The sequence below is a fragment of the Thunnus thynnus genome, chromosome 16 (genome assembly GCF_963924715.1).
Source record: "Thunnus thynnus chromosome 16, fThuThy2.1, whole genome shotgun sequence".
In the NCBI taxonomy this organism is placed as follows: Eukaryota; Metazoa; Chordata; class Actinopteri; order Scombriformes; family Scombridae; genus Thunnus; species Thunnus thynnus.
This window is the reverse complement of record NC_089532.1, coordinates 8,966,686-8,983,120: the sequence shown is the minus strand read 5'-3', so window position 1 is coordinate 8,983,120 and position 16,435 is coordinate 8,966,686. Positions and strand designations below refer to the sequence as shown.

General features: G+C 41.0%; 1 protein-coding gene across 1 annotated transcript; it reads right to left on the bottom strand.

Annotated features, from left to right (window-relative positions):
- Positions 1 to 285: 285 nt before the first annotated feature.
- On the bottom strand, positions 286 to 16,293 carry tulp4b (TUB like protein 4b). Its single transcript, XM_067614142.1, has 16 exons — positions 15,892 to 16,293; positions 14,987 to 15,268; positions 12,593 to 12,862; positions 11,608 to 11,736; positions 11,331 to 11,492; positions 10,884 to 11,064; positions 10,685 to 10,792; positions 10,423 to 10,589; positions 9,593 to 9,817; positions 9,211 to 9,445; positions 7,866 to 7,989; positions 7,550 to 7,694; positions 6,439 to 6,532; positions 6,207 to 6,350; positions 2,740 to 6,110; positions 286 to 2,298 (listed from the first exon to the last, which is right to left on the bottom strand). Exons 2-16 carry the CDS (start codon positions 15,002 to 15,004, stop codon positions 2,182 to 2,184), a joined length of 5,490 nt encoding a protein of 1,829 aa, XP_067470243.1. The 5' UTR covers positions 15,005 to 15,268; positions 15,892 to 16,293; the 3' UTR covers positions 286 to 2,181.
- Positions 16,294 to 16,435: the final 142 nt, after the last annotated feature.

The window sequence follows — 16,435 nt, the reverse complement described above, 5'->3', positions numbered from 1 at the left end:
GCCATCTCATAAAATCTTTGCTTTTAGATATTTTATTACAGAAAGTGTATGAAACCCCTTACCAAAATGGTCATAAATAGTAATAAACAGTCGCAATTGTATTTGTTTGTAATACTTGTAATACTAGAAAATCTTCATTTTTTTATTTTTTGCAGAACTACTTCAGTTGATTCCTTCATAACTTCCACACAAACAGACTGAAAGAGGAAGCCTGTGGTGTGGGATCACTAACATTGCATCAGTGAGTGACAGAGTCAAACTGAAAATGAAACATAACAACAAAAACACTTGGAACAAATTGTTTTTATTACTTTTTGGCCAGCCTATAGGTCCCTGTAAACCTATGGTCACATCATATTTGTTTCCTTCACAAAATAAAGAGAAAAAAAAAGAGGCAACTGACTATTCATTAGGCAGTATTGCTGATAACTGACACACACTGTCGCTGAAGTCTCTGAAGCTGCATTAAATGAAAACTCTCTACATTAAATTCCGTGAAGCCTTTCTGAAAATACTCTCCTTTAAAATAACCTCCTATTAGCAAATGATGAATGTCCAGACATTTATACGTTTGTTTCTTTTGTACATTAGCACCAAATCTACATGAATGTCACTCCTACTAACAATAAATCTAGATAATTTAAATATCTTGTATTAATACCTTTGCAAGTTTGTTCTCATTCTTTTTTTTTTCTACAAGTGTAACATCAAAAAACTCTTGGTACCATGTCAAAGCAAAGGTGAAGTACAAAATTACTGAAATTAGCAACATATAAGCACATTTTTCTAAGCATATATTGATGTTAGGTCATTTACTAAATACACACAGTTCAAGCAGCTTTATATTTTCTTTATGCAAGTACAACATCAGTTCTAAGTAGGTAGCATTATTGCACACAAGCTCTATCTATCTAAAGCAGCACTGACTTTCAAAGAGGCAAACTACTGTACTTCACATTCAAATGCAGTTTTTCAAGTAGCATCATAAACATCCGAATGAAAACAACACAGAGTCAGTTTTAAATTAACTGAGAGACCTCTTGACCTCTTGGAAAGTATTCTGTTTGGGGGATGATATCATTTTCTACCATTCTCTACACTAACTTACTTTTGGTGCACATTGACCTACCCTTTTTTTTACCATTACTGACAATATGAGCCGTACAGAAGGGAGTCTGAGAAATTAAAAGGGAGGACAGAATTATGTAGCTTTGACAAACAAATTGAGGTTAAATTAAAACATGAAAACATACTGTCAGATCATAACGGCTCCGACTGAATAATGATGTGCAGTACTGTGGCCAAAAGAAAAATATTTACTATGTTGATTGCACCACTTCATAGAAGTAACATGGATAGAAAATATATAAACTATGATTAATCACACTCAGTGACAGAATCAATACATTCCTCTATTGCATCTTCTGCAATTTTAACATAATGTAGAGTGAACAAACAAATCAGATTAGAAATCAAATCATTGCTTTGAACAAATGGTATTTGGATGAAGACAGATACCAATTAAAGGGTATCACAAATATAGCAATAACAACCAGTTTGATATTCATAATAAAACCTTATAATTTATCTACTTATTTACTTAAAACTGAACTACAACAGTGCAGTGTTTGTATCAGATATGGTATGGCTTAGTGAAAATTTATTAGCAATTTTGAATGCCACTGTACCTCAAGATATTTGCTGTATATATTTTTTATAAACCCCACAAATGTACATAAAGTATTTATTAATTTGTAATACATTGAAACAGCTTAATTAGCCAAGATTTCTTTGGCACCACAGGCGGTACTTAAACTCCAGACTACTTTTAAAATTCGTTCAAAAATGTACTTTGTTTACCTTTTGTTTATCCTGGGAAGGTTGACATTTCTATTTCACTAAATACAGTAATAATAAATAAAATTAGCTTGAGCATATGAACTAAAACTTATGAATAAAGTGATAAAGTTTTCATTACCATTCACCTCGACTGACTTAGCCTTCTGAGACTGATTGTACTTTATCTGCATGTGCAAGACCAACTTGAATCATAATTTCCTCTTTAGAACAAAGAGTCACCCCATCACATAAAGTACGTCTTCCTACTTATGCCCCCACATGGAGGGAAGTGACACCAATGCGATTTCTTTTCAGTTAGTACACAACATCAAAATTACTTTTTCACTTAAGCCTTTGAGTCACATTGGCCAAGGAAACAGCAAATGCCTGCACTGCTGAAAAAGGATACTGGAAATCCAAAATATAGGCATTCCCATCAATTCGCCCAAACTGCATCACCTAAAAAAAAAAACAGAAAGCAAGAAGATACTTTAGAAAGCATGAAACAGCCAACACATCAACATACTTTTTCAATTTAAGAAGAACTGCATTTGTATGAAGCAATCTGTCTCTTGAGACAAAAAAACAAACAAAAAACGACAAATTGAAGCAGCAGTGGCCGAGTTTTAGTCTCTAGTAGGGATGAAGCTCCAAAAGGACTGGAGTCTACACTTCCCATAGTGCAGCTCAAAGGCATCTTTTATTAGACGCCCTCCTCCTAATGATTTTGCCCTTGTTCTACCTTTTCTTATCAATAAACCTGATGATGACATCATCCCTGATGTTGTCATCATAATGTCATCATTATTTTCTTAAACTAGACCATTTTCACAAGCTGAGTAGTATTCCTTGTAAACTGAAATTCTCTTAATTTATCAGTATTTCTTATCATCAAATTACCTGTCGACCATCCAACTCAATCTGAAAATTCTTGGCTGACTCCTGGGTGACTCTTCCTCCAAAGTCAAGCTGGTAGACCTGGGTGGCTTCATTCCACAATGGCTGTTTATTGGCCATAACATAGACAAACCCTTGGCTGCCCAAACTACGGTCCTCTCTTTCATTTGCCTTGCGGCACTTTATTTCTTCCAGCTCACTAGCCATACGCAGACTGCGCTTGTTCTTCCAGCTCTTCTTGCTGCTCTGGTTCTGGTTCATGAGCTCATCACCACTAATGAACAGCTCCGGCTCACTCTCTGAGCTATCCTGGAACTCATTTGTTGTCCTGCTCATCTTCTTGGTTTTGTTGAGCTGCTCTCTCGGCCCCTTAGGCTTCTTCTTCTCTCTGCTGCCAAGCCTCGGGCTGGAAATGAGAGTGTTGAAGTCAGAAAGTGCACGGCCTTCCTTTCTGGATTTGCCCTCAGAGACAGTGGGCATGTTGGCCTCCTCGGCTCTGCTGTCAAGTCTTTTGCGGCTCTTCTTGTTAAAGCGCTCTGACTCCTGTGGCACAGGGCTTTCATTTAAGGATGATGGCTCTGCAAAGTTGTTGGCAGACTCTGCTAGATCCTCTGTGGCACTTTTGGAAGGTGGTAGTTCGGTAGGTGGTGGAGGAGGGGGCAGAGGGGGTGGTGGAGGTGGTGCAGTTGGAGGGGGTGGGGAGAGAATTGGCTTCTCTAAAATCTGATGAGTTTTAGTAGGAAGGGGAGGTGCCGGAGGGTCTTGCATGGGAGGTGGGCAGGGGTAAGGGTTCCAGGGGTGCAGGTTTACAGGGTGCAGCTGAAGTCCGGCACATGAACTGGCTCCTGGATACATCGGAGGGAGAGGGCAGCAAGCCAAGTTAGCAAGATTTGGCGGGTAGCCTGGTGGCAAAACCAAATTGGGGTCCTGCTGAGCAAAAGGAACTGGACCAACCACATCGTTTGGAGAGCACTGTGGTGGAGGGTTCTGTAAGGTCTGAAGTGGGGGTCCACCGTGACCCACACCTGGAGGAAAAGGCGAGAGCGATATCTGGTAACCTGATGGGAAAGTAAGAGTGCTTGTGCTCGGACTGGATGGAGGTTTAGTCGTGAGGACAAAAGGTAGACGAGTCATGTCCAAGTGCTGACCTTGACTGATGATGAGCGGAGGCGGTTTATGAGGTCCTGGTGGGGGACCTAATATTGTTTGCTCTGGGGTGAGCCAGAACTCCTCTGCGGTGGAGGTGTCCCATTGGTAAGGCGGAGGGCGTTTAACTGTCAAACTGACATCACCGAGAGTCAGCTGGCGTACTGATTTTTCGAGGTGACACTGCTGATTTAAAGTCTCATCTTCGGTAAAAGCAGAGTTAACGTACACTGTTCTGTCCCGGCTGTTATCAACAGCACTCAGCAGACTGTAAGATGACTGGGAGGCCATGGGTGAGGCACTTTTGGAGTGCACAATAATGGTACTGTGATGTGCTCCTTTCCCTGGTGGGAAGTCTTGCCTCACCACCGTGCCACCTGCGATGCCACTACTCGTAGTTCCACCACCACTGACACTGACGCTGGTGCTGCTGCTGTTACTGCTGCACTGTGTGCATGTGTACAATGCAGTGGGCACCCTCTGCTGGTACGTTAGTGCTAATGCACTGTTCATTTTAGCCTTAGTGGGAAGTGTTCTTGAGCTATCCATCATCTGTGGCACTTTGAGTCCCACATCCCTGCGGTCACGGCGTATAGTGGCATGAATCAGACTATTATCGATTCTCTGGGGAGGAGGAAGTGTAGCAGTTACTTGATTTGCTGGATCAGGGTAAGGAGGAGGGTCCCCACTAGGTATTGAGTATCGAGGGACGGAAAGACGACTCAGTGTTGCCGAGCTATACGGAAGCTGAATTTTTTTACTATCAGACGAAGTGACTTTGAGCGTGGCTGAGCCTCCGATGCCATGGACAGCGTATGCATTCTGGTTGCGAATAAGGCGCCTGCGTGGCCGACAAACCTCCTCCACGTTGCCGCTGCTGTCAAAGGTCGTGATCCTTTCATACCCCAGAGGTGTTGGGTACTGTAAGGTCATTGGGTGAAGCAAGAACTCATCTTTCTTCAGGCAGGGGTCTGGCGCCAGGACGCTTGGGCTGTCACAGTTTGTGACAAGTGTCTGAGGTGCAGCGGCCGCTGTAGCTGCTGCTGCCGCTGCAGACACTACAGTGCCAGGGTACGGAGGAGGAGGATTCACCTTCCTCATCTGAATCTCCACAGACCCATCTGTGTCATTGAAGGAGGGAGGTAAAGTCCGTGGCAGACTTGGCTTCAGAATGTGTCCATGGTCTCCCCTGTCTAGCCCAGGCTCAGTGGTGGGAGGAGGCATTTGGGGCAGAAGATGAATCTGTTGTAAGGAAATGGTTGGATAGCCAGAAGGAGGAGGAGGCAGCGACATCTGCATCTTCAGTTGCTGCTGCATTTGTTGGTGCTGCCTCTGCATCTGTTGATGTTGCTGCTGGATCTGCTGATGCTGCTGCTGGAGCTGCTGCTGCTGCTGCCTCATCTCCTGGATCTGTTGCCGGATTTGCTGCTGCTGCTGTTGCATCTGTTGCTGCTGCTGCTGCATCTGCTCGTGCTGCAGCTGCATCTGTTGCTGTTGCTGCTGGATGTGGTGTTGGTGCTGAAGTTGTTGGCTCGTCACTTGCTGCGGATTTTGTTGCATTTGTTGGTGTTGCTGAACCTGGTGTTGTTGATGTTGCTGCTGCTGTTGATGTTGATGTTGCTGCTGCTGTTGGTGTTGCTGCTGCTGGTGGTGCAGTTGCTGAAGCTGTTGATGTTGCTGCTGCAATTGCTGTTGTTGCTGCTGCTGTGACTGTGACTGATGATGGTGTTGTTGCTGCTGCTGCTGCTGCTGCTGTTGATGATGATGCATCTTCTGCTGCTGCTGCGTCTGCATTTGTTGTGACTGTTTCGACTGCTGTTGGCGAGGCTGCTGGGAATGAGACCTCTGCGGGTGTGGCTGCGGTGGGAGATGGTGAGGTGGAGGTGGAGGAGGAAGAGTACCAGGGAGAAGAGGACCCATCTCCAGCCCATTGAAGATCACCTGACCAGGGTTTGAGTATCTAGCTGGAACTGGATATGGTGTAGCAACAGCATCCTGGCCATGATCAGAAACAGGGACAGATGCTGCCGCCGCCGCAGCTGCTGCCGCTGCAGTGGCTGTAGGGTTGGTGAGGACGTCAAGCTGAATATTCTGATTGGCCAGGAGAGACTGAACCAGGCCGATACTCTGAGTCGGGGACATGGCCTGAGCTGGGCTGTGGATGGGAGCAATGGGAATGTTGACTGTACAGGGAGGATTGTCTCCTGCCACTCCAGATGGCCCCATCACTTCATGAAAACACAGATGAGAATAATGTTAGTGACTTTTAGCACATACAAACATGCAGAATACAGTGAGATTGAGAGCATTGATAATTAATGTACCTGGTAAGTCATCCTCATCTTCACTGAACACATTGGGGTTGAACACAGGCAAGCTCATGAAGTCATGTGAAATCTTTCGCACTTCTGGAAGATATATTGTCATCTGCCTCGGTTGCAAATGGAGCAAACTGGTCTTATAGATGACTGAAACACAGAAGAGCATAATGGTGACTGTTACATTCATCAGGATTAAGGATTGTTGATGTGTATTTGTAGCTTTTGTGACGTTTACCTGCACCGAGATTGGCAGGGAGGAAAGAAGCAAGTCCAACAATTTTGAACTTTGTCCCCCAGATGTTGGATGTGACTTGAGCAAGGTAATTGTGCTGTGAATAAGACAAAACGGAAGAGGAGAATAAAAATAAGAATTATTAGTGTGCAAAAACAAACAATCAAGGGTTTACCTACAGTTATGGTATTGTGTACTGAAAGACAAAACTTATACTAACATAATAAGACAAGATAAGATCTGTTTTTTGTGTGTTTTGTTTTTGACATTTGGTAAGATAGCTTTGTTTCCAGATTCAAAATTCCCAAGAAACCCTTTTGTGTCACTACACTCACATACTTATATAATCCTTTACTTTTTTTTTTTCAATTTTATTTATTTATTTGACATGGAGAATGATCATTAATCAACAGATTAATTGTAACTGGGAACTGTAAATGAGCCTCAAAGGATCATTTGTATCTGTTGTCCCTGGCCAAATGTTAAAGAGGCAATCTAAAATCTGAATAAAATGTCATCTTGTAAAATTCATGGTACTAGAGCTGCAACGATTAGTCCAAAGAGAGAAAATTAATCTGTAACTATTTTGATAATCGATTCATTGTTTCAGTCATTTTTCAACATTCTCTGGCTCCAGCTTCTCGAGCACAACAATTTACTGTTTTTCCTTGTCATATGTGACTGTAAATTAAATATCTTTGTTTTGGACTGTAAGACAAAACATCACAATGGCCTGTGAGAAATTGTGGATGCCATATGTTTACTACTATTTTTTAACATTCATTGACTAAATGATTAATCGAGAAAAAAACTGACAGATTAATCAATAAAATAATTGTTACTTGCAGCCCTACATAGTACACAACATAATTAACACACACACATCCACCAATCAAACAATGTCACAACACAATATACTTAACAACAATACATAGTAAGTTAAGTAACATTCAGGGAAAGGTACAGGAAAGGATCAACAAAGACAGACAAAACAATCAACAGGAAGGCAGCAGCTCAGGTAATTATTTAATTGTTTAAAAGTAAAAATAATATGTTGATGGATAAAACAAACCGTTACTGTCAGTTATAGACTTTGTACTGTAGCACGTCGTACCTCTGTGATCCCGTCCATAGAAAACTCTCGACGTGTCAGGCTAGGGGACCGAATTGGAGGCTTCTTTGTCGGTAACCGTGGCGATCGTTGGCCTTCCTGATTGGCACGTGAAAGTTTGGGAGATTTTCTTGAATCCATGTTCATTCTTTGAAACAAAGAGGTAAATATCAAATTATCTTTCACATTTTCAGTTCACATTACAGTCGATACTACAGTTATTTTTATGGTATGGTAAAACAGATGCTTGAATAATTTATTTCCAGATCTTTTATATAACGTTCAGTGTTTCTGTCATGCACTGTGAAGTTTGGGTGACCTGTTTCCTCGGGATAACTTTGGTGACTTCTTCCCAACCCACTCATCGCTCAACTCAATGTCACTGGAGTCAGAGCAGTTACAGCTGTCAGTATATGAGATCATGGGATTCACACACACCTCCTCTGCAAAAAAAACCCAAAACAATAACGGTGAGTTTAACTCATACACACTAATATGGTTATAACATAATAAGCAAGTAAATGTTTTTTGGGATTATAGGCCAAATCAAACCCACATGCAGCCAGGTTATGACGCAGGCTATTCCAGTATCATGCCTCAGACCATGTTGCGTCAGAGAATAGCAGTCATCACCAGAGTCTATATTTGTTCTCACTCAAGGTGAACAGTGGGCACACAGCATGAATATATGCGGTTATTTTAAAGTGAAGCACATGTTTAAAGAGATGAAACAGGTGCTAATTTCATTCGAAGAAGACAAGGAACATTATTTATGACCTTTGGGCAGGTCTGTTTGCCCATTATGAGTGTCTCAAGTCTACTGGTATTCTCATAAGTACTTTTTGCTTCAGTTGTAAGCATTATTTTAAAAGTTCAAAATCCATTTAGCCTCTTTTAATGGTGTCATTTTGGGAAATTTGCCTATTTGCTTTCTTGCAGAGTTAGATGAGAAGAACAGTACCACTCTAAGGTCTGTGCATTAGCTTGAGCTAGAGCTTAGCTTAGCATAAAGACCAAAAGCAGGGGGGAAACAGTTAGTTAAAGACACAAAGACAGCAAAATAAAAAAAATACATTTTCCATGTTCATGTCACTGTGTTTAACTGTCCAGTTGTCTCTTGGTTCCTGACAAATATAGTCAGAAAATTATTTTTGAGTATTTATATATTTAAATTCCGCTCTGGTTGCCAGGAAACCAGCAGGAGCTCCAGGAGATCGCTTGCCAAGAAACAGGTCACACAAATAACTCCCTGTAAAACCACGATTTGATGTTTTTTACATTTAGATTTGTGTAAAATAAGATACAAAATGTTAGTTTTCAAGACTTAGATGTGCTGGTTTGTTTTTTTTTTTTAATTCTAGCTTCATTTTTAGGGTACAAACGAGGGGTATCAATCTTCTTGTCTAACTCTTGGCAAGAAAGTGAATGAGCATATATTCTAAAATGTCAAATTACTCCTTCAAAAAGACAATTTACCCAATTTACTCAATTTTTACACACCCATTGTGCCATCTAGCCATGCAGATAGTTTTAGTTTTATGAGCTGTGGTTGCCTCTGAAACTTCTGCCTTCACTCCAGTACAATAGAGATGAATGTAATTTCATTTGTGGTTAGTCTGGATAAACCACAGGTTGTTTGGTGAACAGTTAGAGTCTAAACCCACCTGCTTTGCTGTCTGTTTTTGGATCCATAATGACAAACTCAGGCCGTAGTTTACTGATGCGTCTTCCTTTGAGAATAGGCACCAGTCCTCCTAAATATTCTAAGTAGAGAGTGTAGCAGGGACCGCCTGCCTCAGGGCTGTCCTCCGCCCGCTTCATGGTGCAGTGGAGCCTCTCATTCCCAGCTGTGGGATAGCTGACAAAGTCACGGATGTTGTTGGGGTCAGGAATTGGGGGCTAGAACAAAGAGAGGAAAGGGCTGTAAGGTTGCTGGACACTCAAATGAAAACATGTCAAAGTCAGCAGTTTTATATTATCACAGTGCAACGCAAGTCAAGAAGTTGTGTCTGTGACTGAGGGGGGATTAAGCAGGGATCAGTGCACCTTGATGGTGGGTATGAAAGCAGTGGTCACATAAGAGCAGAGCAGCGAGGGCATGTTCAGTTTCCCCACATCTTTCTCCTCTCGCAGGGCGCTGGCGATGCCCTGCTGGCATAAGAGTTGGAGGCTGGCCACCCTATGCTCCACACGCACCACATACAGCGCTGGCCCACATGCGAGGAACAAACGAGAGTCTCTGTGACCCCAACAGATGGTGGTGATGGGCCTCTGAAAAACAGCCAGTCACAAGAACAGAACACTGGATTCTCAGTCGGTTGTTGTTTGTTCTGTTATTATTCACCTTCTTTATTCAAGCCCTCCATTATGAAGTGTTTTAGTTTGGAAAATATGCAATAGATGATATAAAGTTTATCACTCATTATTGAACTGACAAAAATACTTCCAATCTGCTATGGTGCCACTCCTTGTCTCTGCAAAATTGCTTTAAAGCTTGAATAATGTATTAGAAAGATTAACATTTGTGGGACATTTCTAGCCAAATTGCTTTAGAGTATTTAATGGTACCCACTTCATAACCACAAGTGCATTTTAAGTATGGGTGACTATGGTGGGACCCAAACCTCCAACACTGAGTGTTAAAGCTGTGCTAGGGCTGAACAATATAATAGAAATATAGATAGATAGATAGATAGATAGATAGATAGATAGATAGATAGATCTACTTTTTGGACAATCTACTTCTTGTAATCATATTACAATTTAATACACAATTTAATTGTCTTAATTAGCACTTCATACATTAGTATCAGAGGAAAGTCTTTATCTAATCTTGCCCAGCGATACATCTGTCTCTCAGTTTATATAGGACTGACCTGTGCTGGTGTTTCCAAAGTGTAGATGTGTTCTCCTTGGACATTATAGAACTTAACGAGGGCGTTCCTCATGATGGACCCGCAGGCAGCGTCGACAGGTAGCCCGTGTCTCTCCATGCCGGCTACAGCCAGGAGGTCTCCCTGGGAGCACCACTGGGCCTCAACATCTGTGGAGTGAAGAGGTATGAAAACCATATCTGTCATGGGTCATATGATCAACACAATCATTTGTGACAAATGTTATTTAAGTCTGAATTCATACCTTTCAGCCCTGAGCGAATTATGGCAGGAGACAGGTCGTCATAGTTGTTCATTAAACTGATATCTCCTGATAAGAAGGTGACTGTCAACAAAGGCTTGACTCTCCGCACTTGAAAGAATAAAGAAAAACACACACATAAGCTTTCCCCAGCCAACACATTTAATTTAGTTGTATGAGCAGCAAGGAAATAAGTTTATACCTAAAGGCAGAATACTGTCATCAGAGTCTGTGTCACTTTCTGTGCTGTCCTCGACCAGGAAATCAGGGCAGTTCCAGGACATACTCACGATCCCATCAGACTCGTGTAGCAGAACATGGGCAAGCATCCGTCCATGACAGTCCATCACGATCACTTGACCATCTGCTGTACCAAATAAGACCTGAGGGGGCATTGTACATTAAAAATTAATAGATGACATGATGAAAATACTCTGGAGCGTCATATATCTGACCTAAAAGCCATTTACAGTTTTATCTTGTATATCAAGCAGCGTTAACAACATTAGAAGCAAGAGGAAAATTATTTCACCCCACATCTAAACATTTTATGACGCAGATTAAATAACATTTTTAATGCAGAGCTGAATGAGTTCTTATGGTTCAAAGAGCCATTCATTTACAGGAAGTTCAACTAGACAATGCCTACCTGTTGATCATCAGGTGTCCAGATGCCACAGGTGATTTGACTCTCTAGGTTAATCTCGGAGGACCAGTGTCTTTGTCCGCTGACGGAACCAACCAACACAAAGCCATCTCTGTACGCGATGAGGGCTTGAGTGCCATCATGTGACCAAGTAAAGTCACTCACCTGGAGGAGAGAAGTGTTCACCTTCAAGATAACTGAGTATTCATAAACGACACTGCAATCAAAATACAGTCTTTATCCGTTAAGTTTCTAGGTAATAGTGGAAAGAAGTGCCTACCTGGGCTCCTCTGTCATTCACTAACTCCACAGACCATCTTCCTTCATACTGGATCCAAACAAAAATACCTCCTTCCATATCACATGTGGCGAGCTTCTGAAAGGGTTCATTCCAGCGCACCAAGACAACCTGCAAAGGCCCAAAAAAAACTCACTATTTTTCTCAAACACAGGTGGCTCTCTGCACCAAAGAACATTCATGATTAATATCCAGTATGAGCACAATGCTAAAAAAAAAAGAGGCTGATTTAAAAGTCCACTGCAGTTGGAAGGAAAGCAAGCAGACAGAGACAAAGACTAACAATGTCAGACCATCAATTCACATGCACACACTGTCCTGTTTTCTTTATATATACACGCATATAGCACCTACAGTTTGTATGCTGTTATTAAAATAGACATAAATGTTCATACTATCTGAATCTCTAAATTGAATGTCTTTGATAGAGTTAATATTTTTTCATAATGCATGTTTAGACAGCCTATTACTGTGAATATGATGCACATTTTATACATCTGAATTTATTTTTTATAAATATCTCATTCCTGTCCTGTCCTAATTTACACTGCATATACAACTACCTGCATATATTCTTTATACTATATTCTAATGCTGTATGCATATTTTCTGTTGTGCAATTTAGTTCAATGGTATGCCAGATTTTCAAATACTTTCTATGATATTCCTGCTTTTGTGTACATATTGCAATTGTTGGCTGCATTTATCTTTCACCTTTATTTGCTTTACTGTTATTTATATTCTAATCTCATGAGTTTTCCTTGTACTTGGTGGGTTAGATGTAAATATGTGTCAGTTTTATCAGTCTGAAAGTGTTCTGAAAAAGATTACATGAAGAAAGAAAGAGAGAGAGAGAGAGAGAGAGAGAGAGAGAGAGAGAGAGAGAGAGAGAGAAAGGGAACATCTTTGTCAAATTGCTCTTTATGTGTTGCAAAAAAAAGTGATATTGATGAAGTCAAGACCCCACCTCACTGTTGTGTCCGCGCAGGTTAAAATTGATTCTCTGAGGTGTACTTCTGTCCCTCCTGCAGTGACTAGATGTAAACGTCACCCCAACAACTCCTCTCCCATTCCCCGTGGCGAGCCAGCCCTCCTCGTAGTACCGTCTCCGGCACACCGGCTTGTCCTTCTCACTCTTGGGGACCCGGCCTTTCCATGAGAGGCAGAGGATGTTGGAGTCGCTGCAGAGGATGGGACCATGTTCCACGGCAGCCAACATCCCTACTGAGTGACCAGGCTGGTGGGCAAAGGAGAGGGAGAGGCAAGTTAAAAATACTCTTTTTTGACCTTATAATAAGAATAAAAACAATGTACATTATTCATTTGTGTGAGTTTGTGACCTTACATTTACTTCAAAAAGGCTTTTCATTTTTCATTTTTCTGAGCAGCTTAAGGACTTAAGGACAATCTACCCATCTGCTGAGGAAGATTGTGTGATATGATTGAAAGCTCAAGAACAGCTACTAGATGGACCTTGGGGTGAGATTGTTCTATCAAATAGTGTTTCCAAGGTAGGGAATGAACATTCAAACTCAACATTTAAGCCAAAATGAATGAGAAGATCTAAAAAAAAAAAAAGGAAGTTTGAACATCTACTGTTACATGACAACTGAAGATTGTGTGTTGTGATCGAAAGCTCCAGAACAGCTGAAACCAGGGGCTCATTTGTTTGAGATTCTCTGTCCAAATGAGCTTCATTTGAGTGTAAAGAGCTTACAACAGTGAATCAGTAAATCTGCCCTTACACCAGTAAAATCACCATGACTGCTGTCATAGTGTTCGAGCAGTTGTTCCATTATTCAGTGTCTATGGAGCAGCTCCAGGATTTGTCTACAGATGACGTCATCACTACAGTCTGTCTTTTATTTGTTCAGATTCACAAACTAAAACTGAGAGGATTAAACAGTAGATAAAACGTTTGATTTCCGTTTTGGGGTAAATTTACCCCTTAAAGGACCAATTTGTAGGATTTGGTGGCATCTAGCAGTGATAGCTGATAACCCCTCGCCCTCAAACCTCCCCTTTCAAGAATGTAGGAGAACCTACAGTGGCCGCGAAATTTGCAAAAAATGCAAAAATCCTTCTCTAGAGCCAGTGTTTGGTTTGTCCATTCTGGGCTACTGTAGAATCAGAAGAAGAAGAGAACCCGCTCCCTATGTAGATATAAAGGGCTCATTCTACGGTGACGAAAGTACAACAATTCTCATTTTCAGGTGATTATACAATAATTAAAACATATTTATGGATATTATATTCCATTTCTGCCAATAGATCCCCCTAAATCTTACACACTGGTCCTTTAAAGGCAAATTCTTTGTCTGTAGCATATTAATGTATGTTGGCTTTGTTCACTTAGGCCAGTTATATCTCAGATTGAGTGCATTAATTTCCAACCTTGTCCAAAAAAAGAAAAAAACCCTTGAAAAATGAACCCACAGCTCACATGAATATTTTGAAGTAGAAGATCAGGGTGTTGTAGGGGAATAGTGGAACTGAATACCCAGGACAAACCTAGAATTAAAAGTTTGTTTTTATTGGCAATTTTGAAATTTTAGCAATAGTATTATAGGTAAAATATTACAGTTGGTTGTTTGTCAGACTATCTCTTGTATCTAACAATGTTAGAGCCTCTCAGGGAAAACATGACTCCAACAAAGTCTTATTCGGTTGTCTTTTACTATGAGATACAGAAGCACAGTAATCCCAATTACCACTACAGATGCAGTGTTACGGTGTTAACATGTCGGTTCAGTTATGTGTACATGTGTGACAACATATGTATTAAAAAGGGAAGGGGGCCCACCGAAGCTGTATATGTATGGGGTCCAGATTTTTGTGCTACGCCACTGTAGAAGCTGCAAAATCTTCTACTGTAAGGGTGTATCCGCTTACAAGTCAAATCCTTTAACCCTTTAACATTTTGCTATTTTATTTCCCCTTAAGCAGCTTTAACGTTCATTCCACTGTCTGATAGTATCACATATTCTCTATATCTTTGTTCCAGCTCTTCATCGAAGCTACATGATGTTTACACTGAGTGATGTAGTCAATCCCAGGACTCCATGTTTTTTATGGCTGCACCATTACATCAAATAATAATGTGCTACATAGCTTGTGCATAATTGTACACACATTTTCTTGGTATCTTCAGAAACCTTGGGATCTCCTCTACAATTTAAACTCAAATTGTGAAAATCTGATTAAGCTTTGGCTGCACAGCTTGAGCTTACTCTCTGGCTCGCTGACGAGTGAGTGAGGTTTAAGAGAAGATTGTATAATATATAATAATATTTCATAAAATGGACAAACAACCTGGAAAATTGCATCAAGATTCATTTCTGATATCATCAAATCAACATACCTCATAGTTCCTGGACATGATGAGTTAAAATTCCTCTGTTGAAGGTGTCCATATTTCCATTCAGATAGATGATGCACTGATGGTTAATGGCTGCTCTGCTCTTTGTGCTTACAATATAATATACTGGGAGGTAACATGCATCATACAGCAATGTCCAGCACTGTATTCATTCAATCAAGCAGCTCTGCACTCCAGAGTTTGTAGTGAAATGATCTGAAGCTTCTTTGATGCCAGTAGCCCATCCCATGTCTTCCTGATGTGGCTCTGAAGAGTTGTGCAATCCTGTTGCAATGGAGGGGGGAAGAAAAGACGAATAAAAAAAAAAATACACACACACCGTTATTCAACAGGCAATCTAAGAGAGGAAGATGGCTCTTGCTTAAAATAGCCGCGTTGTCATTCAGTGCATCAACCTTGAAAATCACAGTTTTTCTCAGTCTCTATGCAACAGCAACACTGCATTGGAGATCAGGGCACTCGCAGTCTCCATGGGTACTGATACTGTCCGTTCTTCCTATTTTACGTCAAACACCAGAGCAGCAGCCAGACAAGGATGTGAACTCAAATATTCCAATTTCTACGTTTAATAGACCTTTAATGTATTTTAATGCAGACAGTAAGAATAAAACAGTACTGTTTCAATAGAAAAACATTGGTTAAAGATAATAACTGGTCTATTGCTTTGAAGGATGTAGATTAACAGCAGTAAAAGAGCCATCATCTGCTCTGTAAAGAATTCACTACATAACAGCAAATGTATTTCTCATTCAAAGGCGTCTTATATATGACCGCATGCAGCAGTCTGACTGACACAATGCTGACGAGACGAATAAACTGCGGTGTAAAATAAAGAAGTGCTTTCATCAAGGTGGTTTTCTATGGAAACATAATGCAGTTGTACGTACCTGACACCGCTTTTCTAGCGTTAGTCCAGAGGCAGTCGGCGCACTGTGCGGTGGTGTCGCCAGGCGCTTTTCCGCTGGCGCACTTTGGGGTTGTGGCTTTTACAGCGGGTTGCCATGAGGCAGGTAGCACGGAAAATAGACCCTGAATTTCAAGTCCACATAAAAAGGCAAGCAACCAACACACATGATAAGCCTTTCAAGAAATTTATGGCGGTAATTGTTTGCAATTTAACCAAATTTTAATACAGTCTGACATGGAGTCGAGCGCACTGGCTGATATAATCAATACCAGACTTATTGCTGCACCTCAAACGGGGGTTTCATTCATAATGGCAACTTCATACGACGCACCCCATCTTTGTAATGCAAGTTGAAGTGACATTCTTGACACGAGACCTTGATGTGATGAATGTGCTGGTAACCACCTTCCTGTCATGGTGTTAAGTATTATTAAGGTAATTGATTTTAGCGCATGGATCCTCTATTTAACATATCAGTCTTTGGATGACAGCATTAGATCAATAGATTTTGAATGGATAATAAT

What these genes read in the sequence shown, in the direction of transcription:
- tulp4b (XM_067614142.1), bottom strand. An exon ending in AAGTTATCCCGAGGAAACAG is followed by an intron (nt 7,695 to 7,865) that starts GTCACCCAAACT and finishes TTTGTTTCAAAG; the next exon opens with AATGAACATGGATTCAAGAA. An exon ending in CCCTGCCAATCTCGGTGCAG is followed by an intron (nt 6,351 to 6,438) that starts GTAAACGTCACA and finishes TCTGTGTTTCAG; the next exon opens with TCATCTATAAGACCAGTTTG.